At 33.4% G+C, this 27,974-nt stretch overlaps 1 protein-coding gene across 2 annotated transcripts; it reads right to left on the bottom strand.

Annotated features, from left to right (window-relative positions):
- Positions 1 to 27,500, bottom strand: LOC124459516 (MAM and LDL-receptor class A domain-containing protein 1-like). Of its 2 annotated transcripts, none has more exons than XM_047008968.1 (20): positions 27,382 to 27,500; positions 26,059 to 26,104; positions 25,860 to 25,916; positions 19,679 to 20,479; positions 18,826 to 19,152; positions 17,878 to 17,913; positions 17,337 to 17,489; positions 13,696 to 13,952; positions 12,778 to 12,895; positions 12,234 to 12,275; positions 11,340 to 11,492; positions 4,177 to 4,433; positions 3,258 to 3,375; positions 2,723 to 2,764; positions 2,390 to 2,425; positions 1,858 to 1,899; positions 1,525 to 1,560; positions 642 to 677; positions 350 to 481; positions 1 to 279 (listed from the first exon to the last, which is right to left on the bottom strand). In XM_047008968.1, the coding sequence occupies exons 4-19, from the start codon at positions 20,463 to 20,465 to the stop codon at positions 381 to 383; spliced, it is 2,541 nt and encodes an 846-aa protein (XP_046864924.1). In that variant the 5' UTR covers positions 20,466 to 20,479; positions 25,860 to 25,916; positions 26,059 to 26,104; positions 27,382 to 27,500; the 3' UTR covers positions 1 to 279; positions 350 to 380. The 2 variants fall into 2 exon arrangements, with proteins under 2 accessions (XP_046864924.1, XP_046864925.1); XM_047008969.1 differs by having other exon boundaries at positions 355 to 481.
- Between the last annotated feature and the right edge of the window lie 474 nt (positions 27,501 to 27,974).

The raw sequence follows: 27,974 nt of genomic DNA, 5'->3' as shown, positions 1-27,974 counted from the left end.
TTATGGCAACCATGTTTTATTTTCCTTTACACATTTATTATACAGTTTTAAAAGAATTGACTGCATCTTTTTTGGTACGGAGAATTTTCCTAATATTTTGTGCGACGATTGTTAATCATTCAAAGAACATTATGGTTAGCATAGAATTACTTCTACGAATAATTATTTTAAATATTTGAGAATTTCGGTTACATTAAAACTTATTTGTAGATTATGTTCTATTTTTCATGTGTTATAATTTTTATTGTATTGAGCATTCACGCGAAATTTTCACAAAACCTATCAAAGGAAAAAGAAAAGAATTATCAATACATTCACCACGGCCAGGTTAATAATTGAGATATTAAACCTCACTGCAATGTTTAGGGGCTGCCTTATTGTCAAAGTACAGGTCCTACTTCCTGAGCCATTAGGATAGTTTGGAGACACAACAGTCCTATTGAACTTATTGATAAAGCAGAACAGATATTGATTCCCGGCTCTAAAACAGAAATAAATTTCAGAGGAATTGTTTTTACAATAATAACGAAATTGAATTTTTCTAAAAATGACCAGAGCTTTAAGTAACATACACACACTTAAATTATTTTTACACATTAATTAAATGTTTATATAACCAAATTTAAAAGTACGACCCTTACCATTTGCACCAATTCTGCTTGTTGAGGTAGGTGTGGCTGTAGAACAAACAGTACATATATATTGTCCCTCAATTGTCATTATATTGCAAGTTCTGCATTTCATTTAAATAAAACTGGTATGTACTTTGTATAACAAAATTAAAACAATTATTTTTTTTAACAAGCAAAAGTCTATGGATTTAAAGTTATAAAAAAAGATTCACAAATAAGAGACTCGTACCATAATAGATCATTGCATGAGGGTAAAGTATGGGTAAGGGATAAAATTAAAAGACGTATGTCCTTCATTTGCAACACGAGTTAAAAAGAGTAACAAATAAGCTCTTTTAAATTTTTATATATATTTACTGTAGGAAATCATCGGATTTGGGGAAATGGTTGCTGTAGTATCTATAAAATTGAAATTTTATAGAAAATCGTTTAAAAGTAAAAGGAAAAGGCGTCATCTCTATACGACCATCTAATAAGATTGTTACTAAAAATGAGTTTTTTGATTCAAAAGTTAACAAATTTAAAAACTATAGAGAATTGTTAAAACCTGTGTGCAAGAATGTTGCATGGTTACAACGTTCGTAGCAATTGCTACAACGAAAAAATACAAAACTAGGTTCATTAAATGTTTTAACTCTTTAAAAAACAATGTTTTACGTACAAGTCAATGCTTTTTTGCTAAAATCGTTCTTTTATTAAGATTTGCGATAGTTTTTATTTATCGTTTAGGGATAATTTGACTGGTTAACAACGATTGAAATTTATTAAAAACTTTATTTAGACGTCAAAAAAAAACCATTCATCATTTTATCTTTATTTTTACCAAAGAAACTTTAGGCTATTATTTATTAAAAACACAAATCTTAAAAAAATTCAAAGGTAAAATTCTTACCAGTTCCCCCAATCGTACTATTGAAATCAGATGTAACTGGAAAACAAACAATAAACGCGTTTGAGGAGACTCTTCACAAGTCAATTAGTTCTGTTCTTAAATAGGAAGTTAGTACAAAATATGACAACAACTAGTTTGTTTTTAACAAGCAAAACTCTAAGGATTAAAAATTTTTAAAAAAGATTCACAAATAAGAAACTCGTACCATAATAGATCATTGCATGAGGGTAAGGTATGGGTAAGTGATAAAATTAAAAGACGTATGTCCTTCATTTGAAACACGAGTTGAAAAGAGTAACGAATAAGCTCTTTTAAATTTTTATATATACTTGCCGTAGGAAATCGTCGGAGTTGGGTAAATGGTTGCTGTAGTACCTATAAAATTAAAATTTTATAGAAAATCGTTTAAAAGTAAAAGGAACGTGCGTCATCTCTATACGACTGTCTAATAAGATTGTTGATAAAAATGAGTTTTTTAATTCAAAAGTTAACAACTTTAAAAACTACAGGGAATTGTTAAGAACTGTGTGCAAGAATGTTGCATGGTTACAATGTTCGTAGCAATTGCTACAACGAAAACATACAAAACAAGGTTCATTAAATGGTTAACTCTTTGAAAAACAGTGTTTTACGTACAAGTCAAAGCTTTTTTGCTAAAATCTTTCTTTTCTTGAGATTTGCGCCAGTTTTTATTTATTGTTTAGGGATAATTTGACTGGTTAACAACGATTAAAATTTATTAAAAAATTTTTAAGACGTCAAATAAAACCATTCATCATTTTATCTTTATTTTTACCAAAGAAACTTTAGGCTATTATTTGTTAAAAACACAAATCTTAAAAAAATTCAAAGGTAAAATTCTTACCAGTTCTCCCAATCGTACTATTGAAATCAGATGTAACTGGAAAACAAACAATAAACGCGTTTGAGGAGACTCTTCACAAGTCAATTAGTTCTGTTCTTAAATAGGAAGTTAGTACAAAATATGACAACAACTAGTTTGTTTTTAACAAGCAAAACTCTAAGGAAGAAAAATTTTTAAAAAAGATTCACAAATAAGAAACTCGTACCATAATAGATCATTGCATGAGGGTAAGGTATGGGTAAGTGATAAAATTAAAAGACGTATGTCCTTCATTTGAAACACAAGTTGAAAATAGTAACAAATAAGCTCTTTTAAAATTTTATATATACTTGCCGTAGGAAATCGTCGGAGTTGGGTAAATGGTTGCTGTAGTACCTATAAAATTAAAATTTTATAGAAAATCGTTAAAAGTAAAAGGAACGTGCGTCATCTCTATACGACTGTCTAATAAGATTGTTGCTAAAAATGAGTTTTTTAATTCAAAAATTAACAAATTTAAAAACTATAGGAATTTTAAAACCTGTGCGCAAGAATGTTGCATGGTTACAATGTTTGTAGCAATTGCTACAACAAAAAAAAACCAGGCTCATTAAATCTATTGCCTCTTTAAAAAACGATGTTTTCCGTAAAAGTCAATTCTTTTTTTTTTCTGCAACCGTTTTTTTATTGAGAATTGCGCTAGTTTTCATTTGTTGTTTAGGGATAATTTGACTAGTTAACAAAGAGTAAAATTTATTAAACATTTTATTTATACATCAAAAAAACCATTGCAGTTCTTTTTTCTTGATAGAAAATACGAGAAATACTTCTTAAAAATCATGTAATTTCGTAAATCCAACAACACTCATCATTATATATAATAACTTACTGATAAAACGTGGTTCGGCATAGGTGGGATGGATATCACATGAACCATTAAGAAAAACAAAATCATCTAGAGCAATATCACCCGTAAAGCTGGAGCCACGAACACCTTCAACGATGATCTACAAAAAAAGCTTTTAAGCATTTCTTTTAGCAAGTTTTTAGCAAGATAAAATGCTGTGCGGTGATTCTGATAGACATTGTTTACTTTATTGCATATTCAAACTTTTACAAGGTAGTATGCAAAGTGTACTCAAAAACGATTATGCACTTTAGTAATTTAATGCTAGACATATGCATTTTTTTCACTTTTCATTGCCAAATAAGCAGTTTGAATCTATAAGTGCACTGAGTCTTGAAGTCATGGGTGATTAAAAACATGCAACATCAAGTTTAGTTGCTAAAAAACATTGTTTGATCTTTTAATAGAGAGTGGGTAGAAAATGTGTTGAGCAAAAGTAAGAACGATGTTTTTGAAACCACAAAGGGCAGGCAAAAAGTTGATTTTCAATGTTTTATTGAGAACAAACGAAATTTTGGTCTGGAGACACGTGGCTTACAGGGATATAAGTTTATAACATTTGTGACATGGATATACATTCTAAGACATTAACCTCCTTTATAATTTTACATCAGCATTCAAAATTTAAAAGACGTTACAAGATAAAAAACGTTTAAAAGGGATAGAAAAATGATTTTCTGGGGAAAGGCTACAGCCAAACATTTAACTTGTTGAAGACTTAAGGAAGAGGATGGAATTTTTTGTGAACTGTGAACAAGCAATTGAAAATTTTTCTTGGAACTGTTTATCTTCTCATCTTCCGCCCAACCATTTTATAAATCTAAATAATCTTTCAATGTTGAAACTAAGTGTTTTGGTACTCTGCTATGCAGAGTTTGAGAACATTGATATTTATACTCACCCTCGTTTTTCCTTCGGTAAAGTTGGTTGAAACTTGACCTCTGTTCCATCGATTTCCTCTATTGCCAACTAATGTCCACAACAGCTTTAATTTACCTCCCATATATTGTTGGTATATGTTAAGAGAACCAATTGTTGATCCATACATATGATACCAAAATGTAAAACATTTAATTGTTGTATTAAAGTAGTTGCTAACCAACCATGCTTTATCACCCAGCACACGGGGACTTGATGTTTCAATGTAAATGTATTTTCCTAAAAGACATTTTTAAGCAAGTCAAGAAATTTTCTTTTGTTCTTTTTAACAACACTCTCGTTTCTTGAAACTATAATTTTTTTCAAATTATATTTAAGTCATGGACCTGCATAAGAATTTATATGCATTTCATTTATTGGAATTGACTTCAATTGTTTTGTGGTAAAATAACCATTACAAACAACAGGGTATATGTGCAAATTCCTTAATCTGGGAAGAAAGTCCCCAATCGAAACTAGCCTGAAATGGCAATGTCGACATAGCTCTAATGTCAAAAATGACAAAATATAGTTAAAAACGTGTTTTGGAGGAAGCTAGGTAAAAAAAAGTCCATTGTATGTCAACGAAACAATGTCAATCACTTTTAAATATTGCATGATTACAGTAAATTAAAGAGTTCTTTTTTGTTTCACGTAATTTTTTCTTTAAAAATAAAAAATTCAATCTCTGCCAATAATAATTTTTGATTTATGCAGAATTGACATTTGACCATAATCAGGTCAGGACAATAGTCTTGCTACCGGTAACCCACAAATCCGGTATCACCTGTTGGTGGTTCGGGCGACTCAACTGACAACCCCCCTTTATGGGGAGGATGTACTTGGACATCCATACAGAACTAAAACAATATCTGTTAAAGCCCAGAGGGCGAATCCAAGGTTGCACCGTGGCACCAAACTAAAGGCGGAAATAGACAGACTTATTTTCCGGCCAGCCGCTGCAGAAGGGTGGAAATACTAGCGTGTCTCGACCTGTTCTTGCCCGCTGGATCACTTTTCCTACCTGCCGAAAGAGTGTCCACGGTGTCGCGAAAGCCAGGAGCCACTAAAAATCTTCGAAAGCAGATTTATGGAAATGGCACAGATTACTAACTCTAATACCGGCTCGAACGTCACCCGGGTCAACAAGGTTCGCGCTGGGTTGCTCCCTCCGGCACCCAGTGATAAGTAAGCTAGGAGTTCAAGGTAACAACAGGAAGCGTGTGAGTTTAGCTGAATGGAATGTTAGAACTTTGATGGACAGAGAAGACTCAAAAAGACCGGAACGACAAACAGCATTAGTTGCTAAGGAGCTCAGTAGATATAATATTGATATTGCTGCTCTTTGTGAAACTCGGCTGCCAGAGTATGACAGCATCGTAGAAGAGGGTAAAAGTTTCTGCTGGAGTGGAAAGAAGAAGTTTCTGCATGAGAGAAGAGAATCTGGAGTGGGGTTTGCTATGAAAAAGGCCATAGCTTAGAGCCTTGAGCACGATCCAACACCGATCTCTGTTAGAATCATGAATATGAGATTGCTACTGCTAAAGAAATGTTCCATGACCATTGTGAGTGTATATGCACCGACTTTAACAAAACCTGATGAGAACAAAGAGGAGTTCTATAGTGACCTGAGAGACACAATCAAGAATGTCCCAAACACCAATAAGCTGATAATTGCTGGTGATTTTAACGCTTGAGTTGGGACAGAAGCCGAAAACTGGCCTGACGTGATAGGGTACAGGGCACCGGCAAATGTAACTCCAACGGAGAACTCCTACTGGAATTCTGCTCGGAGTACAGGCTTGTCATCACAAACACTGTCTTCAAACACAAGCCTCATAATCAAACTACTTAGATGCACCCGAGGTCGAAACACTGGCACCTCCTGGATTATGCGATCACTAGAAAGAAAGACCTGCACGATGTCCTTGTCACTAGGGTGATGAGAGGTGCTGAGGGTGAGACCGCTAAGAAGGAGAACCCAAGGAAAGCCTCCATCTAAGCTGAACGTGAGAAAACTAAGGAACCCCAAGTGCCAACAGGAGTTTGAGGAGAAGATGGAAAAGAACCTGGACTACGCAGTAAATGAGGATGCTGGTGTTGAGAAGGAGTGGGAGTTTCTGAAGAGAACTGTGTATGAGACTGCGGAAAGAATTCTTAGAAAGCAGAACGGACACACCAGGATTTGTTTAACGAGGACGATGCTAAGCTAAAGGCACTGCTTCATGAAAGGAGCGAGGCAAAAGCACAAGAACTACAACGTAAAACCCGTGCGACCACCGGTCGCCTTGCCAGAGCACGCAGCGAACTTCAAAAGTACACTCGGAACATGAAGTCAAAATGATGGGAAGAGAAATTGAAAGATTACAACAAGCAGCGGATCTAAACGACATGAAGGCATTTTATAACGGCCTAAGGGAGATCTACGGACCACGCAGGAAAGGAACAACTCAGCTTCTAGCCCAAGATGGTGTGACAGTGCTGCAAGAAAGGAGGAGACCCTGAACCGTTTTGCTCAGCACTTTCTCCAACTACTGAATGTGCCAGGATCTGTGGTCAGAGATGCTCTAGATGAACTACCAAATATCAGCCCTGATGCAGACATGGATGTTGCTCCGAGCTTTGATGAACTCTTGACGACAATCACCCGTACCCAGGAAAATAAAGCCCCTGGTGGATGTGGAGTCCCTACCGAGGTCTGGAAGCACGGAGGCTTGAGACTAATGGAGAAGCTGCATGAACTGATATTACATATCTGGAGAGAGGATGTTATGCCACAAAATTGGAAGAATGCTAACATTGTTCCCATCTTTAAAAAGAGCAGTAAGAAAGAATGTGGCAATTACAGGTAAATCTCTCTCCTTTCGATTGCTGGAAAGATCATGGCGCGTGTGATCCTCAACCGTTTAGAGAAGTACATATGTACCCGGATACTACCTGAGACACAGTGTGGTTTTCGGAGAAATCGAAGTACTATTGATATGGTCTTTTGCCTCCGCCAAATTCAAGAAAAATTTAACGAACAGAATATGGAGCTCTATGCTGTATTTATTGACTTTACCAAAGCCTTTGATATAGTCTCAAGGAAGCACTATGGAGTGTGCTGAAGAAGTTTGGCTGCACCGACAAGGTTGTAAACCTGGTGAGGGAGCTTCATGATGGTATGCAGGCAAAAGTAATTCAAGGGAAAGATATTTCAGCAGAATTTGCCGTGACGAATGGTGTGAAGCAAGGCTGCGTTCTTGCTCCAACATTATTCTCGCTCTACCTGACAAATATGCTGCATGTGGCTTTTAAAGACATTCACAAAGGGATTTACATCCAGACAAGACACATTGCAGATCTCTTCAATGTCTCCCACTTCAAGGCCAAATCACGAACAACAAAACACCTTGTCAGAGAGATACTGTTTGCGGACGACAGTGCTCTGGTGGCTCACACTGCATCGGCATACAGTTGCTTGTTAACAGATTATCAAAGGCTGATACCCAGTTCCGCCTTAAGATATACATCAAGAAAACAGAGTGCTTGTATCAGCCGATCAAACTTTACAATCCCTCTCCTGAGCCACAAGACATCACCATCGATCAAATCCCGCTTGCCCAAGCCACGGACTTCACATATCTTGGAAGCATTGTTTCCAGCTTTTCAAAAATAGAGAAAGAGCTGAAGGCCAGAATAGGGAAGGCAAGTACAGCATTTGGCAAGCTCCAGAAAAGACTGTGGAACAATAGGTATGTGACAATCAGAGTAAAATGCAAAATCCACAGAGCTGTGGTGTTATCAACCCTCCATTATGGAGCAGAAACCTGGACCATCTACAGAACTCAGGTAAAGATATTACATGCTTTCATGATGAGACAGCTGAGAGATATCATGAGCATCAAATGGCAGGACAAGATCACGAATGTTGAAATCCTGAAACGTGCTAACCTCCACTCGATGGCAGATACTCTGATAGAAAGAAACCTTCGTTGGCTGGGGCACATACACAGGATGGATCAGGAAAGACTCCCAAGACAACTGCTGTTCTCACAACTATTCGAAGGGAAGAGAAACCAAGGAAGACGGCCGCAAGCAACAGAGCGGCTTGAAGATCGGCCATCAAAAGCAAACCCAAACCATAAACAGTCTTAGTCGTACCGACTGACTGCCCGGAGAGAGGACATTTGACCAGAGTAGTGATTTTCTCAATATATATTGATCTTAGGGATGCAAAAACTGTTTGTAAAATGCCAATGACAAAATCAGTTGGATTTCTTCTGGAGACATAAAAAGTATGTAGGATAGTAAAGAAGTGACCATTTCACTAATTTTTCTGTACTTTTGGAAACAGTAAATGAAAAGACATGGGTTCGACTGCATTATATAAAAAACTAATCAAATTTTCCTTTAATTATAGCGATGGGATAATATTGTTGGGAAGACTATTCCATGTGAAATATCCTTAGTACGAGACAGATATTTGCATAAATTCGGTATTTGGTTTACCAACCAAAACTTTGCTATCATTATTTCTAGGTATATATCCTTAAGTAGATAAATTATCCTGGGCATTTCTGTGATACATCCTCTGAGATTATCTATTATACATCATGAAAGATATTCATTGCCTTAATTGTTGCGTTTGTTAAGAATTTTTTCATGGGCTACAAACTGATGCTTTAAACAAATTCTTTGCTTTACCTCATAATTTGATCATGTATAATGACGGGAGAAACTTTTTGCATTTTAAAACGCTTTTCAATGCTCGCACGATTACTCACCGAACCATACATTTTAATGATATAAATAGCAAACAAAAGAGTCGCACATATTAATCCACACGTTTTGTGCCTCAAGCTGTCTAAATAATCTCACCAGAGCAACGCATTTCGTAATCTCTCTGCAATAAATATCATTAATACCGTTCCATTTCAATTTTTCATTCAAATTTATGCAAAAACTGTTTCACCTGAATAATCATGTAATTCCTAATTACAATATGGGTCTTTCGTAACATGCCAATGTTTCCTTTCAGAAGCTGACAGGAGGCAATCAATTTTGTTGGTATTTCGTGTAGTTTATGTACATATAAGTAGTTATAATAACCAAACAGGAATGAAAATTTATGTTTTCTCTGCATATCATAGCGATGTTCAACACTTGAAACTGTTGGCCAAGCACTTAGGCTGTCTTCTTTTTAATGTGTATTCTAGCACTTTCTTCCAATCTACATGGCACTGATCTTACTGGGGAAGCGACTTGTTTAGCGCTATAACCAACATAGAGTTTAAATTCATGGTCTTTGAACATACTAAATCTCTCGAAATTTTGTAGATATCTCTGTAAGACGTCTTGGAGCGCATTCTTGCTGGTACACCAGATATAATGTTTTAGTTGGTTAACTTTCCAGTGCGCTGTACTTTCTCCTAAATTTACTGTTTCAACTAATTTATGAATTATTTGACAGTCAACTTTGATCTAAGTTGAACCGCTTGTGATACTTCATTTTTTGATTCCTATTATTGGCACTGTTTGGCTACCGCATAGCTTGACTTTTGTCAAAATTGAATTTTGAACTGTAATATCCATCTGATTTGCCAAATGTTGTAAAATACTCATTGACGTTTAGCGCAAAAAAAAACCAGATGGTATGTAAAATTAGGATTTCGTTTGACACGTCGCCGTATCCTTTTTGGATTCACCATTGTCCGCAACGTTTTAGTTCCCTAACATTCGTATTTTATAAAATAACCACAGTGTTATTTGCCGTTCTTCGTCGCTAATGTCGCCATATAGCTGCTAATTTCTTTGATCATTGCATATGTACGTTTCCAAAGAGGTTTTCATTGGATCAATACATGTTTAACATATCAAATTTGAAAGCTTTGGATAAATTTGTCGAAAGAGGGTAATGTCCGGCTGGATGTGGAAACGAAGTAAAATATAATGTTGATGTGCTTAGTTCGTACTTTCCATAATTATCGATATTTCAGCATGGATGCTATAGAGTTTATATATCTTCTAATGCGCATTTTTTAAATTATTTTTCGTTTATGTTCGTCGTGAAGTGTAAGTAGTTTTTCTTTTGTACATAGTTAAATAAAAATTCATTTTCATCCAAGCGTACCTTTTTTTACTGTCTCTTAGCTACCTCTTAATATTTTGTCTTGTTCAACATTAACATAATATATATTGTTAAAAAGAAGAATGTTTTTATATTAGGCTTCATTAGTTGAAATATTGCATTAAAAACGCTTTATCAAAGTAACAAAAAATCGGCAATGTATACTGTCGATCGTAGAATTATTTGTTATAAACAGCAAACGTGATGCTTCATGCATTAAATAACAACACTGCTTGCTAGCTAGCAATACATAAATGCAAAAAATTATGCTTGACTTTTTGTGCCACAATTGGTTACTAACCAATGAGAATGTTTGCTAATCTTCTCAATGGCGTGTTGTTGGTAATGTTTTAAACTTTATAAAATTACTAACGTTTTCTGTACAAATAGACGTCTTTTGCCTTAAATGCATCATGCATCGTTATGTGATTATATAGAATCTGTGTTCGTCTAAAAGGAAATCTTCTTCTACTAAAAACAATAGACCTTAAAATCTAATCTTATTTATTGGAGTGTAGATAAACTTTTCTTAATTACTTGTTTTAATACATATAGAAAAAATTAGAATCTATTAAAACAATCTGAGAAGAAAAGCGGCGTTTGTTAGAAAATTTTAATAGTGTACGGTTGCTCAGTCGTGGTTTCACGATTATTCTTAACTCATGAAAAAGTGTATGTAGATGTAGCTGTGTTAGGGAAAATAATAGGAATAGTTACTTAATGCTTGCTTCTTTGTATGTACTCTATTTAATATCGTAATTGCCCACTATGAAGTAATATCGCTCATTTTGGCTAAAATACTTCCCCGGCTGCACTTAATTTCCTCAATAATAACACCCTTTTAAAATAATTTCTGAAATTGAATAAAATTTTGGAAAGCTATGTCAACTGAAATGGAATTTTACATGGAATTACAACTAAGATTTTATATAAATCAAATAAATTTAGGTGCTATCGTCACTTTAGACGCTTTTAATTAAGTCCAACGTTTTATTTAAAGATAACTTACAAAACAAGTACTTTAACAAAAGACTTACCAGTAATCGATCCTCTTCTGTCTGAGCTAGGTCCAGTGCTCGAACTTAGTGTTGAGCCTGAATGGATGGTCCAATCAAAGTTGTCAAGTGGATAATTAACATTTTTCCATGTGCATCTGGAATTGTCAATGCCATTTTCAAAGGTACAACTACCTATTCAAGTGAAAAGTATTTTTTATATAATCCCCTCTTAGAATAAATCAATTTAATGAATTGTAAGTTTCAAATCCGTGATTATAAATATCACAAGAAGTACAGTTTATAAAAAAGCAGAAGAATGTTCAAACTTGGATATTGAATAAATGGACTCAGAGTTAAAGAAATACGATTTTTGATTATTGTACTTTCGAACTTTTATTAAAAGATTTATATGTTGACAAGAATGAATGTGAATTTTACCGACTTTCCTATCGCTCATAATGAACAAACACGATTGCATAAAAAAAGCACTTTTTATTCATGTTTATAAAAACATTATTCTATCTTTATTTTTACAAAAGAAATTTAGCGTATTTTTTCTTGAAAACAAAAATGTTGAAAAATTCAAAAGTAAAATTCTTATCAGTTCTGCATAGTACTATTGAAATCAGGTGTAACTGGAAAACAAACAATAAACGCGTTAGAGGAAACTCTTCACAAGTCAATTAATTCTGTTCTTCAATAGGAAGTTGGTACAAAAAAATGAAAACAACTCTTTTGTTTTTAACAAGCAAAACTCTAAGGATTAAAAATTTTTAGAAAAGAGTCATAAATAAGAAACTCGTACCATAATACATCATTGCATAAGGGTAAAGTATGGGTAAATGATAAAATTAAAAGATGTATGTCCTTCATTTGACACACGAGTTGAAAAGAGTAACGAATAAGCTCTTTTAAATTTATATATATACTTACCGTAGGAAATCATCGGAGTTGGGGAAATTGTTGATGTAGTATCTATAAAATTGAAATTTTATAGAAAATCGTTTAAAAGTAAAAGGAACATGCGTCATCTCTATACGACTATCTAATAAGATTGTTGATAAAAATGAGTTTTTTAATTCAAAAGCTAACAAATTTGATAACTATAGGGAATTGTTACAACATGTGTGCAAGAATGTTGCATGGTTACAATGTTCGTAGCAATTGCTACAACAAAAAAAGACAAAACTAGGTTCATTAAATCTAATGCCTCTTTAAAAAACAATGTTTTCCGTAAAAGTCAAAGCTTTTTTTCTGAAACCGTTTTTTTATTTAGATTTGTGCTAGCTTTCATTTGTTGTTTAGGGATAATTTGACTAGTTAACAAAGACTAAAATTTATTAAAAATTTTATTTATATATCAACAATAACCATTGCAGTTCTTTTTTCTATATAGAAAATACGAGAAATACTTCTTAAAAATCAAGTAATTTCATAGTAAATCCAGCAACACTTATCATTATATAAAATAACTTACCGATAAAACGTGGTTCGGCATAGGTGGGATGGATATCACATGAGCCATTAAGAAAAACAAAATCATCTAGAGCAATATCACCCGTAAAGCTGGAGCCACGAACACCTTCAACGATGATCTACAAAAAAAGCAATTAAGCATTTTTTTAGCAAGTTTTCAGCAAGATAAAATGCTGCACGGTGATTCTGATAGACATTGTTTACTTTATTGCATATTCAAACTTTTACAAGTTAGTATGCAAAGTGTACTAAAAAATGATTATGCAATTTAGTAATGTAATGCTAGATATATGCATTTTTTCACTTTTCATTGCCAAATGAGCAGTTTGAATCTATAAGTGCACTGAGTCTTGAAGTCATAGGTGAATAAATACATGCAACATCAAGTTTAGTTGCTAAAAAAGATTGTTTGATCTTTCAATAGAAAGTGGGTAGAAAATGTGTTGAAAAAAGTAAGAACGATGTTTTTGAAACCAGAAAGGGCAGCCAAAAAGTTGATTTGCAATGTTTTATTGAGAACAAACGAAATTTTGGTCTGGAGACACGTGGCTTACAGGGATATAAGTTTGTAACATTTGTGACATAGATATACATTCTAAGACATTAATACTCCTTTATAATTCTACATTAGCATTCAAAATTTAAAAGACGTTACAAGATAAAAAAAACTTTTAAAAGGGATAGAAAAATGATTTTCTGGGGAAGGCTACAGCCAAACATTTAACTTGTTGAAGAGTTATGGAAGAGGATGAAATTATTTGTGAACTGTGAACAAACAATTGAAAATTTTTCTTGGAACTGTTTATCTTCTCATCTCCCGCCCAACCATTTTAGGAATCCAAATACTCTTTCAATGTTGAAACTAAGTGTTTTGGTACTCTGTTATGCAGAGTTTGAGAACATTGATATTTATACTCACCCTCGTTTTTGCTTCGGTAAAGTTGGTTGTAACTTGACCTCTGTTCCATCGATGTCCCCTATTGCCAACTAATGTCCACAACAGCTTTAATTTACCTCCCATATATTGTTGGTATATGTTAAGAGAACCAATTGTTGATCCATACATATGATACCAAAATGTAAAACATTTAATTGTTGTATTAAAGTAGTTGCTAACCAACCATGCTTTATCACCCAGCACACGGGGACCTGATGTTTCAATGTAAATGTATTTTCCTAAAAGACATTTTTAGGCAAGTCAAGAAATTTTTTTTAACAACACTTTCGTTTTTTGAAACTACATTTTTTTTAAAATTTTATTTAAGTCATAGACCTGCATAAGAATTTGTATACATTTCATTTATTGTAATTGACTTCAATTGTTTTGGGGTAAAATAACCATTACAAACAACAAGGTATATGTGCAAATTCCTTAATCTGGGAAGAAAGTCCCGAATCAAAACCCGCCTGAAATGGCAGTGTCGACATAGCTCTAATGTCAAAAATGACAAAATATAGTTAAAAACGTGTTTTGGAGGAAGCTAGGTAAAATAAAGTCCATTGTATGTCAACAAAACAATGTCAATCACTTTTAAATAATGCATGATTACAGTAAATTAAAGAGTTCTTTTTTGTTTCACGTAATTTTTTCTTTGAAAATAAAAAATTCAATCTCTTCCAAGAATAGTTGTTGATTTATGCAAAATTGACATTTGACCAGAGTGGTGATTTTCTCAATATATATTGATCTTAGGGATGCAAAGACTGTTTGTAAAATGCCAATGACAAAATCCGTTGGATTTCTACTAGAGAAATAAAAAGTATGTACGATAGTAAAGAAGTGAAATTGTTTTGTACTTCTGGAAACAGTAAACGAAAAGACATGGGTTCGACTGCATTATATAAAAAAAACAATCAAATTTCCCTTTAATTAAAGCGAGGGGATAATATTGTTGGGAAGACTATTCCATGTGAAATATCCTTAGTACAAGAGAGATATTTGCATAAATTCTGTAATTGGTTTACCAACCAAAACGTTGCTCTCATTATTTCTAAGTATATATGTTTAAGTAGATAAATTATTTCTGGGCATTTCTGTGATATATCCTCTGAGATTATCTATTATACATCATGAAAGATATTCATTGCCTTAATTGTTGCGTTTGTTAAGATTTTTTTCATGAGCTACAAACTGATGCTTTAAACAAATTCGTTGCTTTACCTCATAATTTGATCAAGTATAATGACGGGAAAAACTCTTTTTTTGAATTTTAAAACGCTTTTTAATGCTCGCACGATTACTCACCGAACCATACATTTTAATGATATAAATAGCAAACAAAAGAGTCCTACATATTAATCAACACGTCTTGTGCCTCAAACTGTCTAGATAATCTCACCAAAGCAACGCATTTCGTAATCTCTCTGCAATAAATATCATTCATAGTGATCCATTTCAATTTTTCATTCAAATTTATGCAAAAACTTTTTACCTGCATAATCATGTAATTCCTAATTAAAATATGGGTCTTTCGTAACATGCCAATGTTTCCTTTCAGAAGCTGACAGGAAGCAATCAGTTTTGTTGGCATTTCGTGTAGTTTATTTGCATGTAAGTAGTTATAATAACCAAACAGGAATGAAAATTTATGTTTTTCTCTGCATATCATTGCGATATTCAACACTTGAAACTGTTGGGCAAACACTTAGGCTGTCATCTTTTAATGTGTATTCTAGCACTTTCTTCCAATCTACATGGCATTGATCTTACTGAGGAAGCGACTTGTTTAGCGCTATAACCAACATAGAGTTTAAATTCATGGTCTTTGAACATACTAAATCTCTCGAAATTTTTAGATATCACTGTAAGACGTCTTGGAGCGCATTCTTGCTGGTACACCAGATATCATGTTTTAGCTGGCTAACTTTCCAGTGCGCTGTATTTATCCTAAATTTACTGTTTCAACTAGTTTATGAATTATTTGCTAGGCAACTCTGATATAAGTTGAGCCGCTTGTAATACTTCATTTTTTGATTCCTATTATTGGCACTGTCGGGCTACCTAAAAGCTTGACTTTTGTCAAAATTGAATTTTGAACTGTTATGTCCATCTGATTGCAAAATGTTGTAAAATACTCATTGACATTTTGTGCAAAAAATTAAAACAGATGGTCTTTACTAACATTCGTATTTTTATAAAAATAAACCACAGTGTTCTTTTGTCGTTTTTCGCCGCTTATGTCGCCATATAGCTGCTAATTTCTTTGATCACTGCATATGTACGTTTTCAAAGAGGTTTTCATTGGATCAATACATGTGTAACATATCAAATTTGAAAGCTTTGGATAAATTTGTCGAAAGAGGGTAAGGTCCGGCTGGATGTTGGAACGAAGTAAAATATAATGTTGACGTGCTTAGTTCGTACTTTCCATAATTATCGATACTTCAGCATGGTTGCTCTAGAGTTGATATATCTTCTAATGCGCATTTTTAAATTATTTTTCGTTTATCTTCGTCGTGAAGTGTAAGTGGTTTTTCTTTTGTACATAATTAAATAAAAGTTCATTTTCATCCAAGCATACCCGTTTTTTACTGTCTCTTAGCTACCTCTTAATATTTTGTCTTGTTCAACATTAACATAATTTATATATTGTTAAAAAGAATGTTTACAATAGGCTTCATTAGTTGAAATATTGCATTAAAAACGCTTTAGCAAAGTAACAAAAAATCGGCAATGTATACTGTCGATCGTAGAATTATTTGTTATAAACAGCAAACGTGATGCTTCATGCATTAAATAACAACACTGCTTGCTAGCTAGCAATACACAAATGTGAAAAATAATGCTTGACTTTTTGCGCCACCATTGGTTACTAACCCATGAGAATGTTTGCTAATCTTCTCAATGGTGTGTTGTTGGTAATCTTTTACACTGTATAAGACTACTAATGTTTTCTGCACAAATAAATGTCTTTTGCCTTGTACATCATGCATCGTTAAGTGAATATATAGAATCTTGTGTTTTTCTAAAAGGAAATCTTCTTCTCTTAAAGCACAGTAGACCATTAATTCTCATCTTATTTATTGGAGCGTAGCTCAACTTGTCTTAATTACTTGTTTTAATAGATATAGAAAAAATAGAATCTATTAAAACAATCTGAGAAGAAAAGCGGCGATTGTTAGGAAACTTTCATAGTGTACGGTTGCTCAGTCGTGGTTCCATGATCATTCTTAACTTATGAAAAGTGTATGTAGATGTAACTGTGTTGGGAAACTAATAGGAATAGTTACTTAATGCTTGCTTCTTTGTATGTACTCTATTTATAGTCGGAATTTCCCACTTTAAAGTAATATCGCTAATTTAGGCTAAAATACTTCCCCGGCTGCACTCAATTTCGTCAATAATAACATTATTTATACTCTTTTTAAAATATTTGCGAAAATTGAATAAAATTTTGGAAAGCTATGTCAACTGAGATGGCATTTTACATGGAATTGCAACTAAGTTTTTTGTATAATTCAAAAAAATTAGGTGCTTTCTTCACTTTAGAGTCTTTTATTTAATTCCAGCGTTTTATTTAAGGATAACCATTAAAACATGTATTTTAATAAAAGACTTACCACAAATCGATCCTCTTCTGTCTGAGCTAGGTCCAGTGCTCGAACTTCGTGTTGAGCCTGAATGGATGGTCCAATCAAAGTTGTCAAGTGGATAATTAACATTCTTCCATGTGCATCTGGAATTGTTAATGCCATTTTCAAAGGAACAACTACCTATTCAAATGGAAAGTATTTTTTCATACTCCTCTTTTAGAATTTATCAATTTAATGAATTGTATGTTTCAGAATCCTTCATTATAATTATTACAAGAACAACAGTTTATAAACAAAGCAAAATATGTTCAAACTTGGATATTTAATAAATGGGTTCCAAGTTAAAGAAGATTTTTGATTATTGTACTTTCCAAATTTTATTAAAAGATTTATATGTTGACGATTTCTACTATAGCTCCCAATGAATAAACACGTTTGCATAAAAAAAGGAACACTTTTTATTAATGTTTATACGAATATCATTCTATTTTTATTTTTAACAAAGAAACTTTAGGCTATTATTTATTAAAAACACAAATCTTAAAAAATTTAAAAGTAAAATTCTTACCAGCTCCACCAATCGTACTATTGGAATCAGGTGTAACTGGAAAACAAACGATAAACGCGTTAGAGGAGACTCTTTACAAGTCAATTAATTCTGTTTTTAATTGAGAAGTTAATATGAGCAAGGTGTGTATAAAGTCAATTGTTTAGACCAGGAAACGTCGTTATATGTTAGTAGAAATATATCATTCACGATAGTAGAGTCCTGAGAACGATTGTTGCTGTTGATGTTGACTAACGTTTCGACAATCTTAGCAGTGTTTATATTCTGATTTAAGCAAGGAGGAAACATTTGCTTGCTCCATCACAACAAATGCGGATCAATTAAAGATGTCATTATTCTTTTGAAGGCTAGCTGCACTGTTTTATGATTTTAACTTATCTCTTCCTTTCCCGTTCACGACGAGTAAACTTTTTTTCATTAAACTAAATTCCAATTTTAATTATCATTATCATTCTATACGGCAGTTACAAAAAAACACCGGTAAGGAGTTAAGCAAGGAATAAGCATAAGGCTTTTCCCATAACAACAAATGCTTATAATTTAAAGATGTCATTAATGTTTTGAACACTTACTGCACTGTTATATGATTTTAAATTATCTCTTCCTTTTTTCGTTCACGACGATTAATTTTTTTTCCATTAAACTAAATCCCAATTTTAACTATCATTATCATTAATATACCGCAGTTACAAAAAACACCAGCACCGTAATACCTAAGCGCTCGATCGGCTTGTGGATAATAAAATAACTTCCTGTGAAGTGATAACTAATAACTAACAAATACTATAATCAAACTAATGCTAACGTTTGTTGAACATGTTTATAACTGGTTTATACTAGAAAAATTAGCGTTGGCATATGGTAAAAATTAATGCAATTATATAAGTATTCATAAAAATTATGTCGTATTAGTATTTTAAAAGCATCATTTAACATGTTTATACTTACAAGTACGTCTGCCCGATCTTCCAGATCTAAAATCAGCATACAGGATACATATATACCGGACAAAAACAGAAGCAATATGTTGTATTGTCGTCGTATTTGAAGTTAAATCTTGGTGTCCGGAAACAGTAATAAGATCAATTAAGGTTGTTTGCTTCACAAGCTCAATCTGATAAGGAAGTGCTTGAAAATATCCAACCATGTCGATATCAGAAAATTCTCCATTATTCGTTAAAATAACCGAAAGATTCGAGGAATATAGTTCTGATAAGTTTTGAAACACAACTCCAATTGCTCTTGAGTAGTACATGGTTAGATTAGTGTTCTGACCTACAAAAGAAATTCTTGCAAATTATATTACCTCATTTATTGAATTTACATTACAAATTAATTACTACTTGAATAATTAACATTGTAAATTTCTTCCTCTTTACAAAAACAATTCAAATATTCTTGTGTTAAATAACTTAAAAAAAACAAAATCAAAAGTGAAAAAATTTTTTGGTGAGATATTCAACAGCTTGTGTAAAAGCTCTGTCTATCTTTCATCAAAGTTAAAACATTAGCAAAATGTCATCAATCTTTGACACTAAAGCAATTTGTAGAATACTTTTCTGTATATCAGTGATATCACTTGAAGTTTTGTTGATAATTATGCGATAATCTACTCTGTGCTTATATCTTTTACTGAAATTTCATTACATTAATAAAGAATTTGGAGCTGTAAAATTCTTTCCATCGTATTAGCGATATGTTCATTTGTTGTCTACATTAAAATCCATCATGTTTCGTTACTGCTGATTGTAGAAAAAAATTTTTGAATAGAATTAATGAATAAAATAAAGTTTGTTTTTACCTCTTTGAATTGTTTCAATAAATGGCTCCAAGAATTTTCTGACATCCATAAACACGCTGTAATGTCTAGCTTGCTCACACGATCCTGCCCCCCAAGAGACTATCCCTAATTGTATCCAAGTATTATTGCGTTTACATTGATAGGGACCACCACTATCACCATTACATGCACTGACTCCACCTGATCTACGACCACCACAGACTGACCTTGGTGAGACTCTCCCGTTAAAAAATCTAGAACTATTGCATTCTTGAAGACTAATAACATCAAGTTTCACCTGTTGTAAGTATGGAGAAGTGAAGCCAGATGCAGTACGTCCCCAGCCAATCACAAAACATGTATCATTTCCGTTAAAAATATCATCTCGACTAGGAAGACAAACAGGCAGCACACGTTCGGTAAAGTTCAAAGGTGTTGGCAGTTTCAACAAAGCAACGTCATAGTCCAAAAAATATACAGGTCCGTTTGTGTAATATTTAGGATGAATATACATGGCAACTGACGTCAAAGAGTATTCATAAACACTAGTTGTGTCTGTTCTATGATCTGCAACATTTATTGTAATTCCGGAGTAAAACGTTGCAGGCATTGTTGATTGTACAAGACAATGAGCTGCTGTCAAAATCCAATATTTGTTAATAATTGATCCTGCACAATGAATAGAGCCTCCTCGAGTCAAACTAACTATCCATGGCCAAGAGTTTGGTGTCGCTTCTGTTCCTCCTACAATGAGAGACTGTGGAGACTGAGATCCAGCGAGAATCTTGCGCTTGCCACAGGAGCTCATTTGAGAAGAAGTACCTGTCAAATTTTATAAGATTTCTATTAAAGTTAGTTAACAAACATTTTACTCTGTCAATAAATTTGTAATAAAACTTAGTCAGTAATTCAAAACTAGGATGCTCAGTCATTTTATTGATTTGGTTTACTTATCTTGAAGTATAATGTTAAATATCATGTGAGTTGGAGAAAAATGGGTCAGTGCAATTTTAAGGACGTCATGCCGTCCATTGTTTTACATCCAAGTAAATATTTTATACTTTAACAGAAAATTCATGAATAGTATTTTTCAAAATAACTATCTGTTTATCTTCAGATAAAATTATAACTCATTGTTGTGCTCGTGGATGTATACCACTATTAACTGCATTGTACACCTAATGATATTAATATGATAATGTACAAGAAAAGCATTAATTAATCGACCAATTAATGTAAATCTTCTTCCATTTAAAGCCAAATATTGCATACGAGTGCTTAAAATAGGTGTTTGAAAAAAACGATTGTGCGATACAACAAATTGAAAGGTATCCAAAGTCAATAATGAACATTTTAAGGTCAAAATTCAGTAGTTGATCTGGTTTGAAGGTAAAACATTTTGTTTTATGTCACATTTCTGTTAGCAGCAACATGACGTTCTTTTAAAAATACCCTTTTCTTCAAAATGAAATTAATTACGTCACTAATTTTGTCAAAAGAGTGGTTCATTACACTAAAATTAGTCATAAATAAAGTGGCATTTGGAAAAGATTTTTGTCAGAAGTATTTAAGCCTTGAAATCGAATTACTTGAGAGATAAAATGTTACTAATGTAAACTCTCTTCTAGCTTGCATTATAGCCTACTTTTATAATAGTGTCGGTATCAAAAGTTTATTTGCAAATTGACTAAGAAGTTGAAAAAGGAAAAAATAGGATTGTGAATGATTTATGTTATAATCTGCTTTAAACGCAGTCATACTGATAAGAGCTTACTGCAGTAAGTGCTAATAAGTCTGCCAAGCAATTACGCAACATTTTTTGTCCCTTAAATCTTATCTAAAGCATAAACATCTGTTCAAAGTAAATTGGCACTGCTCATAAGTCACTTATCCATGAAAGTTTAAATCTATAATAAATAATAAGGAAACTGATATCCTAAGGATAGAGATATTAAGGTATAGACACTAAGGGCAATTTATTAATAGGAAAAATATTTACATTTATAGGAAGTAACAATAAATAAAAATAATATTCTTGCAATGCTTATCAAAAATGGCTTTGCGACATTAATGGAGGTGTATTAGAGTTAGGACAATCTAAAGGTTTATGGCTAGAGGTAAGGTTTGGAGTTATCTATAGAACAAAGCAAGCCCGTTTTTTACTCTTAAAACAAGAATCTTTTTTGTGCTCAATCTCTGTAAGGAAAAACAGTTAAAGTGCAATATACTGTGCAAGTAGATGACTGCAAAGTTCGTTGTCATTAAGACCAAGTCACTCACAGACAAACATCACAAGAAAATGAGCTCATTGACCAAACGATTATTACTAACAACCTGATACTGATCAGAGAGTAATGGGTGCTGAAAAAGCTGAATCCACAACTAAATATCTAATAAGAGTTAAGGTACGTTTACACACAACAATTTGTTGGGCGGACACTGACGTCATATTAGTTGTTCTAGCTATATTTGGAAAATTGCAGGCAATGGCTTCAGAAATTCGCGACTCGAAAAATCGTATGAAAGTCTGTTTCAAGTTATAGATTTTTCCCTAGGTTAAATAATGTGCTATAGTTACTGAAACCAGCATATTATGATTATTTAAAGATAATTTTAATAAGGTTTTCTGTCAGTTCGGGAAACAATATTATCAAAATACGAGAACGTTGTTCAATCTCATGTGTACACGCATTTTAGACATGCACTAAACATTTATTCATAAATCTTTTCAGACTAGAGAACGAAATGCTACTTAATTTTAAGTTAGATAATTGACATTCGTTTACTTTTGAAACGTTGCGTTGATCCAAAAAATTATATCTGGTAGCTTTACTTCCAGAAACAAAAACACACACACACACACACACACATATATATATTACGCTCACTGCGCGTGCGTAGTTTGAGCACTGTCGGATTGTGTAGAGAGTCTCATATGGAGACGTTCACCGTGTTCGCGATATGCAAAGCTCACCTTTATAGGTTTGAGCACTGTGGTGACTCTAAAATACAATCCATACAATGTGTGACCGTACGTCCTGTGTCCCAAGTGCAGGAGTGATGTCACGTCGTAGAATATCATGATTTCGTCTGGTCGTAGTTTAATGTTTTCAATGCTGGCGAGGAAAGCGGTGGCATTTCTGATGGTGTGAGGTGAATTTTGACTAATGGATACAGAATGTTATAAAGATCTTTTGAAAGTTCATACGTAGGTGATCCTGGAAGCGATACGATAGGTCGAAGTGGGTTGTTTTCTTTATGGATTTTGGTAGTCCGTAGAATTTGACGGTGGATGCGTCATTGGGTCGGATTCTTCTGTAGTCGTTTTAGTTTAGTTTCTTTTTGTCTTTTAGTTGTTTCAGTTTGTGGTTGATGCGGTTGGTGGTCGTTTTGCTGGGGTCTGTGTGGAGAAGTTCGTAGGTGGTGGTGTCTTGTAGGAGGGTTTTGGCTTTGTCGATGTATTCTGATCTTTCCATGATAACTGTTTTGCGTCCTTTGTCAGCTCGTAATATGATTATTTGGGCGTCGTTTTGTAGGTTTTTAATTGCTCGTAGTTCTTCGTAGTTTAGGGTGACAGGTGGTTTGTGGCAGAGGTTATTTTTGATTTTGTGACGAATTTCTTCTTTCGTTTGGTCTGTTAAGTTGGTGTACTTTAAAGCGGAGTCCAGGTCGGCAACGTAGTCAAGTTTGTTCGCGTCTTTAAAGTTGTAATTTAATCCTTTGTTTAAATTTTTTTTATAACATTCTGTATCCATTAGTCAAAAATTCACCTCACACCATCAGAAATGCCACCACTTTCCTCACCAGTATTGAAAACATTAAACTACGACCAGACGAAATCATGATATTCTACGACGTGACATCACTCTTCACATCCATACCACTAGACATTGCCAAACAAATTACAAACGAACTACTCACAAACGACAAAACTTTGCAAGCTACAACACAACTAGACAAAAATGACATCCTAGACTTACTCAACCTTTGCCTCTCCACTGAATTCACCTTCCAAAACACATACTACAGACAAATTTCAGGCACACCAATGGGATCACCACTATATACCATCCTCGCAGAAGCTGTCATGCAGCACCTCGAAACACAATCAGTCACAAACAACACAAACATCAGACTACGGAAAAGATATGTCGACGACATCTTTGCCATAGTCAAGAAAGATAAAACTGAACAAATCCTACACACCATAAACAATACCACAAAGAACATTACCTTTACTAAAGACGAAGAACACGACAAACAACTTACCTTCCTCGACATCCTACTAACCAGAACAGATGACGGTACACTAAACACACAAGTATACCGCAAAACCACCCACACAGACCAAATACTCGATTTCAACAGCAATCATCCAACACAACACAAAATAAGCTGCATTCGAACACTTTTCAACAGGATAAACACTCATTGTAATACGGAAGAAGGCAAAAAACAGAACGCAACTACTTATACTCCAGATTTATTAAAAACAACTACCCTAGAAACTTCATAAACAAAACTATATACAAAATACAAAACAAAACACAAACCGACAAAAGCAACAAAAAACCGGACGAAACAGTAAAAAATCGTCACATTACCATACATAAACGGAACATCAGAAATAACTGCCAGACTTCTTCGACCATTTAATATTAACGTCGCCCACAAACCTACACAAAAACTCAAATCATGCTTCACCAAACATAAAGACAAAACAACAATTCATGATACAACTGACGGGATCTACATGATACCATGTAAAGACTGTTCAAAGAAACAATACATAGACAAACATCTAAGAAAATTGAAACAAGACTCACAGAACACAAAAACGCCATAAAACGACGAGATCCGAACTCACTACCGGCAGAACATACCCACGGAAACAACCACACATTCGACTGGACAGAAACTAAAGTACTCGGACGCGCACAGACTAAACACGCACGCGAATTTAAAGAAGCTTGGTACAGTGAAGACAACGACACAATAAACAGACATATCGACATACCCATCATATACTCACAACTAAAGAAAAGGACAAAAACTACAAACAACACCAAAACCAAAACACTACACTCTAATATTATTAACACCAATAATATTAACAACATACCAAAACCCATGGCAACGCATTTCACCCCATCCAATCAAATTAATCCACCCACTAATCCAATTAGACGCTCTAAACGTCTCTAAGCTAAAAGCACGTGTAAATAAATAATAAATATCCTCATTCTGATGAAGGCTCGAAGCAACGAGTCGAAAGCTCAATAAAAATCATTTAAAAGTCCGGAGAAACGTTTATCTTTTATGTATTCAATGCCTGGATTACAAATTTTCAAACTTATATATATATATATATATATATGAACATCTGTTCCATCGAAAATTATATTAGGCGTATTATTAATAGCTCTATGCAACGACGAAAACCACTTGACCCGTTACATTCCATCTTGGTAAGCTTTTGCATAAAATCAATTGCGTTACTCAAAATATATTAATTTCGCAATTTTAAATGGCCAATATGAGGAGTGTGAATAAAATTGAAAAAAATTAAACTTAAACAAGCAACGAGACTCGCTTGCAAGCTAATTTCTAAAAAAGGCTTTGCGCATTTTTACCTTACTAAAAATTCAATTCCTTAGGCCTTATTTGCAAATTCACTTGCAATTAATTCACTACTGATATCAAAATTGAAAATATGTAGGACATGGATAAACAGTACAAAGATGCACTACAAACATTTAATTTTATAGCATTGTACTATGTTTTATAAAGAAATAATTATTTCAGATGTTGATTATAGTTATTATAAATGCCAACTTATTTTATTTTTGCAATGCAATGATGACATCAATACATAAATTGTTCCTGATTCAATTCGTTTTCATAGTTGGCACGAAAAAATGAAATGTCTGTTTACTTCATGTCTCACAAAGACAATTCTTTGCATTACCAGAATATTTTACTTGATTGAACAAGGAAATTACCTCTACAGAAATAATCATTTAAAGATAACTTTTGTTTATATTTTGAATTTACTAAAGTGAAGAAAAAATATCAAAGTTTGTGACATAAATTTTTCTTCTGTTTAGATTCTCTAAATTTCCATGTCTATGAAAAACTCGCTATCTGGACACATAAAATTTCTTACAACTTCTTGATAATGAAGTATAAAAGAACCACTTACCACATAAGATAAAGAAAATAACGAAAAATCCATTTTGTGAATGGTTCCAGCCGCATTCTACAAACCACATAAAAAATTTCGAGTACGATCAATAATAGACGTGATGTTCCGTGTTCAAGAATAAGCAATGTTTAAATTCATAAATCTTTTAATGATGAGTTAAAATAGAAGCCGCTTCTAGTATAGTTGTAAACTTTACCTGAAAAATAGTGTCTGATCCTCTTGTGTTGTTATAACTAAAAATACTGAAGCAAATTTTTGTTAGAATTGAATAAAAGCATCAGAGCATAATGCTATTGAGTGAAAATCTACAAACAGTCAAGCATTTCGTTACGAAGACTACGAGTTGCTATAAGATCTTTTTAACAGCTAAAATATGGTACCTTAACATAGCATTGAAATAAATATCTGAAGCGGCTTCACAAGAAAAGACGAAAAAATAATGCAATATGAGTGTATTTTTGCTCTGTCGTCCAAATGATCGTAATAAAGTAAATGGTTTGAACCCGGCAGTATCGTTACATGTTTGTAAATGTAGATCGTCCAGGTTGGTATAGTCCTGAGAAAGACTGTCAAAATGACTCTGAAGATGACTTTCGCTAAGGTTGTCAAAACGTCAGTCAACAACAACAAAAACAGTTCTTCTCAGGACTATACCAACTTAGGCGATCTACATTTACAAACATGTAAATACTCAAACCATTTACTTTAAAACAAAACTGCCCACTTAACGGAAACTGCCTACAATCATCCGTCGTCTACCAAGCTACTGTGAAACGCAAGGACAATAACAGAACTGAGACGTACCTTGGACTTACTGAAAACGAATTTAAAACTAGACATAGAAATCACACTGACTCTGTCCGCCACAAAAAAAAACAAACTACAAAACTCGACCGAACTCAGTAAGCACATTTGGACCCTTAAAGACGGCAACATTGACCACGACATCTCATGGAACATCATCACACACAGAAACCATAAAACAGCACTAGTGTCCCTTGAAGAGTGAGAAATCACAAAATAGGCTTGTCGGGATAAATCTGTAGTTTTCGTGATTTTTTTCGACATCGCTACATATGTTTACGCTCTGCTCTCGGGCATCGAGCACTATTTTATACGGAGAGTCATCACTTATAAACTTCCTATATATATATATGACACATATATATATGTATATATATTTGAAAATTGGTAACAGGCATATTATGATAATGATAAGGATTCAGAGAATCCTTATCATTATCATATGTATATATATATACATACGGCTTTGTGAGAAAAATGTGAACAAAAACTACAAAGGTCGTATAATTGTGAAAGGAGTGTAACAACAGTAAAATAAAGCATTAATATCAGTAAAATTTTTCGATAACTGACATTATTTTTAATCCACAACAACTATAGAACAGCGAAAATTCTTCAAGAATTTTAACACCAATTGTAAATTGATACCGAAGCACTTTTTTAAAAGGCTTTTATTTGAAAGCTATATTTAGGCTTTGTATGTTCAAATTCATACCTTTAAGTAAGCACCATGAAAGTTACCATCAACGACAATGTTTTCCTAAAGGCAGTTAGCCTAAAAATGAAAATTTAGTTTAGGGTGAAAGATATACATAACTCCTTCATGAATTCACAATAGTGAGTGAGACAATGAAAATGATAGATACATGAAAAATTTATGCAAATTCCAACATATTCAATTTTTAGATTGATTATAAAAATTAATAAAATTTTTGCAATTATTATCACCACAGGCTTTTCTATTATTCTTTCGTTTAAAGGGTTTGTCATCTTTCGAAATCTTGAGTACAAATAAAAACTTATTCAACTAACCAAACAGAAACACAAAAAATGTAGCTAATAAAAGAAACAGATAATTATAATCTACATTGCCTTTATTTTTTTACAAGAGTAGAGAAGTATATTTATTGCGTGCGAGAAATATAAGAGAAATTGTTTTGCGTCATACGCCCCCGTAGCGAATACAGCCAGATATGATTTTCAAGCTATGTGATAGATAGTTTCCTTGGTAATATGTGCAAATCAGTTGCAGAAAAAAGACTTCTTACAACTCGATTTCTTGTGTAGAGTCGCTTTGACGCAATTCAT

This window comes from Xenia sp. Carnegie-2017, unplaced genomic scaffold, assembly GCF_021976095.1.
Source record: "Xenia sp. Carnegie-2017 unplaced genomic scaffold, XeniaSp_v1 HiC_scaffold_13, whole genome shotgun sequence".
NCBI lineage: Eukaryota > Metazoa > Cnidaria > Anthozoa > Malacalcyonacea > Xeniidae > Xenia > Xenia sp. Carnegie-2017.
Note: the sequence above shows the minus strand (reverse complement) of the source record. Positions and strands in the feature narration are given on the sequence as shown.

What these genes read in the sequence shown, in the direction of transcription:
- LOC124459516 (XM_047008968.1), bottom strand. Translation starts at nt 20,465, where the DNA reads ATGAGCTCCTGTGGCAAGCGCAAGATTCTCGCTGGATCTCAGTCTCCA. An exon ending in AACTCCGACGATTTCCTACG is followed by an intron (nt 2,426 to 2,722) that starts GCAAGTATATAT and finishes TTTGTTTTCCAG; the next exon opens with TTACATCTGATTTCAATAGT. An exon ending in TAGTACGATTGGGAGAACTG is followed by an intron (nt 1,900 to 2,389) that starts GTAAGAATTTTA and finishes TTAATTTTATAG; the next exon opens with GTACTACAGCAACCATTTAC.